Raw genomic sequence first — 6,040 nt, forward strand, 5'->3', positions numbered from 1 at the left:
TTCGGGAGTCAAAGCAGTTCATCCTGCGCTAGATACGCTGGAAATGGCTTAATCGTACAAGCAAGAATCGGTGACTTGCTATTCTTCATTATATGGGCCATGGTCAAAATCATACAGTTGTCCTGATGGAGTACTTCAACTGGGGTGTGCAAGATAGTCACATAACCATGTATCATAAATTCGGGGAGACGAAAGAACGCGCGCGCATAAGAGCGCAAGCATAGGCCGTTTCTAAGGTTGATTGTTCTTACTGAGCTCCGTGACGGAGTTCTACCTCTCGTATCGAAAGTTCAAGGAGCGCCACGACAATTTGGCGAGTACCAATAGGTAATTTAATTGCGGAAAATGCTGCATTATCCTACGAGAATGGGTGCCGCACTCATAATAACATGATGATAGTAAGCTCGCACCCAAATGGTGGAAGATCAACGAGGAAGACGGGGAATACGGGGAAGGAGGGAGAATGTTTCTTGATAGCAGGATATTTGCCTTGCAGAAATATATCTTAAATATTTTCTAATTGCAATCTGTCGCAAGTATACTCGGTCAGCTTCGGCCAAGCCGTTTCGGAATGAGCCTGTTTGGAAGAATCTCCTGGGTAGCTGGGGTTTAGATTTGCTATTAAGAATCCAATATTCGAAAAAATTATAGCTCTTCTTGGACTTCTAAGGTTGGTTTTATAGTTCCATATCAGGACGCGTGGAGAAAATGAACGGCTATCCAGACCGTTTCCAAAATAGGAACTTATCATAATGACAAATTTAACAATTCATGTATTTCGAGGACGTCCAACTCTAATTCCCGCTCCAACTGACGAGGTTGGCTTCACCTACGCGAAGTAGCCGGAGAGTTGTGTGGAGTCCGTCGGGAGCCCGCGGGTCACAGGCTGACTAAGAGATCAAGATATCAAAAATTTACAGTCAAGCTGAGGGGCAGAAACTACCCTAGAGAAACATATTTCATAGGAGCGCCCCATATACTTTACACTTTATTATATCCTATATAAATATACAGCCATCAAACGCCCAAGATGTCGGTGCCGAACAAGTTCGACCCGGAAAATGCGCAGAACTTGGAGGATGTAAGTCGAATCCATCCCGCCCATACCTCCAAGGGGCCCCACTATCTATGAGTGATTTCTCCTAACTCCTATCCTGGCGCAATCCAGATGGAAAAGCAGTTTGCCGTCAAAGGTCTGTCTCTCCGGAGGGTAAACATATGAATCCAATGGCGACCTTTGAAAAGCATTTTTCTGACCGTTCCGCCCACCTCCAGCGGTTCAACAAATGACAACATACTGGTCCCTCCTAGAAACGAGAAGAGGGTCTAGTCTGCGCTTGACAAAAATGGATGATGAAATATACGAGCATTTCATGGAAACATTCCCGGAATTCGACCCGGCGGCGACGATTAATGAGGATGAGATGAAGAGCAAGGAAGGTAAGGAAAGATGGAGATCTTTCCTCATGGCCTACGATAAGAAGGTTGAAGATTATAATTTCGGGACGCTGTTGAGAACCAATCCTAAATTTGAGTATGGGGAAAAGGAGACAATATTTTGTATGACCTGTTTTTCGGAATTTTAAGCTCCCATTTTCCAGTAACACGCCTTGCCTCCAGCAATTTGCATATTAATTACATATCTTTTAACTGTTACTTTCATAATAGCTGTTCGCATGCAATTCTACGCCATCGAAATTGCCAGGTAAGACTGTCCGTTTTGGATCTATCAGACTCATTTGGAAGTCAATCTAACATATCCTCTCCATTTAGAAATCGGGCAGGATTAAACGACTGGGTCTACGAGCGGGCACACCCGGAAGAGAAAAGGGACTCGTCGTAACAAGCGCTATTGAAAATATAACCAACCACCTTTGTCGGATTTGATGATATCATCTACTCGACGCTTGATAGACTTCGCAATACAAAATATCGAACACACAGGGAATTATTGCAGCTCTGTGACCTCTTCGTTTCACTGAGCTTCCGTATTCAATTTGGTACCCACATGACTTTTCCTGAATCGCTTGCCGCACAACCGCCCACGAGGAATGAATAAAAATAAAAATAAAAATAAAAATCTAGCACAATATCGAAATTTTCGCCAATGGTATTTGAATGTATACATATACGATCATAGGCGTGTTCAGGAAATAACCTCATCATGTTCGCACGAACTATGAAATTTGAAAAGAAGGGAGTTCAATGGTTTGCTGCTTTGCATTTATGTTCTTCAAAAACCAACCTAAAAAAGGGGCGTGTGGTGGAAGCAGGTTAGTTTGAAAGCCTGCTCGATATATGTATACTAGTATCCTACCTTCTATGCTTGAAAGCACTCTTGACAGCAGGAGATCCCAAACAGGAAGGACAAATTTTTGAGAGGCGAATTTTAAAAATCCAGGTGCCATTGACATCATCAGCGAACTTCATGAAGACGTTTTACTTTACATCTTATGCTATCGACGTAGAATGAACCAAGCTCTTAAAACAGACGTTAGATACAAAAATGTATTGTGGGTAGTCCCGACAACTTTCCTCCCATCAATGCAAAACACATATTCTCCTTTTCTTCTTAGTGACAGAAATTACACGAGATTCATCGCTCACTTCTCCCTCTGATCAGAAACAAGAAGGAAATTTTGTTAATTTCATGAGATATAATTTACCATTAGTCGTCGTACCAATTTCTCATAGGATCCTTTTGTAAGTGCGCAGATAGGCACTCCTTAACCAAATCCTAACCTAAATCCTAAATAAATCTACGAATGACTGTTTCAAAAGTTTTGATTCACGCGAATAATCCAATCTGAAATATTATTGACTTACTAGTGTAAGGATCTCTAGCTTTATTAGTCACACAATGGGAATCAATTGGCATCCGAATGCCGTAATGCAAGAAACCTGTTCTTGCAGTGACAAGTTACAGCAAAACAAAAGGGGAAAAAATCTGCTCTTGGACAAAAACATGCCGCAAAGTTGATCCAACTAATTCTGCTCCACACACGTTCAACTGCCAGGTCAACAAGGGAGCTCATGTACGTCCTGACGGAAAACTGACACGCGACAGTGACGACTTCAAGTGGTTCTAATTCTTGGAAAGAGTCTTAATGTTGGCGCACAACTATTTGGATCTTCGCGTGAACTTGGTTCGGAAATATCGCATGGGTTGGAAGCACCATTGTGATAGGAAGTTTGATTTTCACCAGCGAGCGTCGGGGGATTCCTTGGTGATTCATCCCCGCTTGTCCAGGTTGGAATACGCAAGCTGTACATAGTATCAATCTCTTCGATTGTTCGACCTTTACCTTCGATGACACCAAAATATACAGTTGCCACGCCAACGAAGAGGCAGCCAGAGAAGATGTAACCGTATCTGAAGTCAATAGCCTCGGTGATAAAGGGAGTGAAGAAGGCGAGCAGAAAATTCCAAAGCCAGTTCGATGCTGTCGCAAGGCCCATGGCTCTGGCACGATAGCGGGAAGGATATATTTCTGCGATGATAACCCAGACTATCGGTCCCCAGGTACTGGCAAACCCTAGCATGAACAAACAAGCGACTACAACCATCGCTCTCCCAGGGCCAGGCGTGAGTTCTGGCATGGCTTCGTTGAGTTCAAAATGACCGATGGAAGCGTAAACCGCGCAGCACACGGACATCCAGATTGCGCCAACTATTAGGGACTTGCGACGGCCAAAATTCTCAACTGTATACAAGCTGAGGCAAGATCCCCCGAAATCAATGGCGCCAAGGATAACTTGTGAAATATATCTGTTTTGGACACCAAAACCCCTGAACACAGTTGCCGCAGTATAGAAAAAGAAATTAGCCCCTGTGAGCTGGTGCAGACCGTGCAAAGTGGCTCCAAGCAGAAGTCTATGCTTCATTCCGGGGGCGGAAAACATGTGATACCAGCGCTCATCTTGTGCAGCCATATCTTCCTCGTACTTTTCACGGATTCCTTCGAGTTCTAGGTGGAGCTGTTTGTGATTATGTGGTATGCCGTAGAACCGCATCAATGACTTTTTCGCTTTGTCAATACGCCCCGCCCGATAATCAAAACGGGGGGAGTCTGGGAAGAGTAACGCCCCAATGCCCAGGATCAATATCCTGATGAAAGTTATCCCGAGCGGAATCCGCCAGGCACCGCTATCCGAAAGGTTTCCAGTACCCAAATTGATGCAGTTAGCAGATAAAATGCCCAGGGTATTGAAAAGCTGATAGCAGCTATGAGAATTGATTAGTTTACCCATTCACACTCGGAAGGCATCATGCTAGCGATGGAGCAAACCTTATCATAGCACCACGAATATGCCGTGGGGCGCTCTCGCTCTGATATAGTGGAACCAGCACCGAAAGCGCACCGACACCAAGACCCGCAACCCAACGGCCAAGAACCACCTGATACCATTTAGGATATTCGGAAGTCATTTGAACAATAACACCGACAATAATTATCACACAGAAACCGGACATTGTCCACTTCCGGCCAAATCTGTCGGCAAAAGGTGCAGCAACCAATGCTCCTATGAGCGTTCCAATGGAGAGCTAACAACCAAATTAGACTAGCAAATGCCAATTATGACAGAAGACAATGTTCTTAAGGAAACATATATAGGGCAAACATACCAAGGCCACAATTAGGCCAGCGCGAACACGTGAGAAATGATAGGTTTCGCCAGAGGCCTCGAGCTCACCGAACCGCCTTCTGAAATCATCCGACTCCAGTACGCCTGCGATCTGGCCAGTGTCATATCCAAAAATGAACCCTCCCATCGACACGGACAAGCCCATAGCGAACGAGCGCCATGTCAACGTAGGGATCGGGGTATCGACGAAGCCTTCGTCAAATTCCACTAGGTCATCTGAAGAAAGGCGATTATCTAAAGACTTCGACGGGACGCCTGTTCCTTTAACAAAAAGCTTCTCAAATTTCGATTCCATGAAGAGGATTCAGTAGCATACAGCGCTACATTGCTGGTCAATTTTTCCTGAGGGAGCAGGAAGAGAGGAGAAATACTTTTGGGCAGGGCGTTGCCGTACTGAACCTAAACACTAGGCAGGACCATGGTTCTGCCATGATCCATGAATTGAATTAATTGAACAGTCAATCTCAACTTCGAAACAAGACGACAGTTAGTCAATCTATATTTTTCATATCCGCTTGTCCCTTCTCTCGGAGGCCGCTGAGGATACGACACAAACAGCTGCTATGTCTTTAATATAGTAGTAGTGACCTACTGTTCGCTATAGAGCTCAGTTTTTCGCAATATCAACAACCAGAAACGGACCGAAACTATTTTAAGAATTAACTTATATTTACGTTAATTTGCCAAGCCACAGGTATTTAGACTTCACGCGTTGTTGCCTCAACACAATCATATATAGATGTATTTTCTTACTAAGATATGTATCTATCTATAGCTGAGAGTCATTCAGCATTAAAAAACAAACAAACAAGATGTGATAATATCTAGCTATTTTTGTTTTCTAATAACATCAGTGTTTTACACTAGCATATCTAGTCCAAATCTTCAAATCTTGATCATTTACATATATATAATTTTGTCGCAATGAGTTCTCTATGATGAAGAAATACTCATCTCGGTAATTAAATCCTTATATCTGGTGTTGTGCATGAGATATTGCTATTCTAAGTATTTGAATTTCAAAATTAGCAACGCTACGGTTAAATTCCGCGCGCCCCCCCTGTCGTCATTATTAGAAAATTACCTGATTTCCAATTTAGGGTTTAAAAACCCAATGTTACTCCATATTCGAGGGCGGCAAATCGTCTGTATACCATGGAGTAAATTGGACTAAGAATGCTGTTTGCAGGGGCCCCTCTCCATTAACCGCGAATTAGCTCAAGCAAACGATATCAAGAATTATTTGGAGCGTATTGCAAGTTACCTGCGGGTTACAGTTAAACGTTGATTCAAAATTTCTGAGCATGGTTCAATGATTCTTTTATGGCCTTCGTTTGATCTAATCCATGGATGGATTTATGCCCTATGAAGCTTCGACCCTCTATGGCTCTGG

General features: G+C 43.4%; 2 protein-coding genes across 2 annotated transcripts; one reads left to right on the top strand and one right to left on the bottom strand.

The window, feature by feature from the left end:
- Positions 1-1,030: 1,030 nt before the first annotated feature.
- On the top strand, positions 1,031-1,843 carry HCAG_07065 (predicted protein; the record flags this gene model as incomplete). Its single annotated transcript, XM_001537593.1, has 5 exons — positions 1,031-1,081; positions 1,169-1,193; positions 1,276-1,560; positions 1,669-1,705; positions 1,774-1,843. 5 exons carry the CDS (start codon positions 1,031-1,033, stop codon positions 1,841-1,843), a joined length of 468 nt encoding a protein of 155 aa, XP_001537643.1.
- A 1,261-nt stretch (positions 1,844-3,104) lies between these two features.
- On the bottom strand, positions 3,105-4,942 carry HCAG_07066 (hypothetical protein; the record flags this gene model as incomplete). The annotated part of the gene is made up of 4 exons (XM_001537594.1): positions 3,105-3,265; positions 3,306-4,147; positions 4,290-4,546; positions 4,628-4,942. The coding sequence occupies 4 exons, from the start codon at positions 4,940-4,942 to the stop codon at positions 3,105-3,107; spliced, it is 1,575 nt and encodes a 524-aa protein (XP_001537644.1).
- Between the last annotated feature and the right edge of the window lie 1,098 nt (positions 4,943-6,040).

This window comes from Histoplasma capsulatum, genomic scaffold, assembly GCF_000149585.1.
Source record: "Histoplasma capsulatum NAm1 scaffold_8 genomic scaffold, whole genome shotgun sequence".
NCBI classification, from domain to species: Eukaryota; Fungi; Ascomycota; class Eurotiomycetes; order Onygenales; family Ajellomycetaceae; genus Histoplasma; species Histoplasma mississippiense.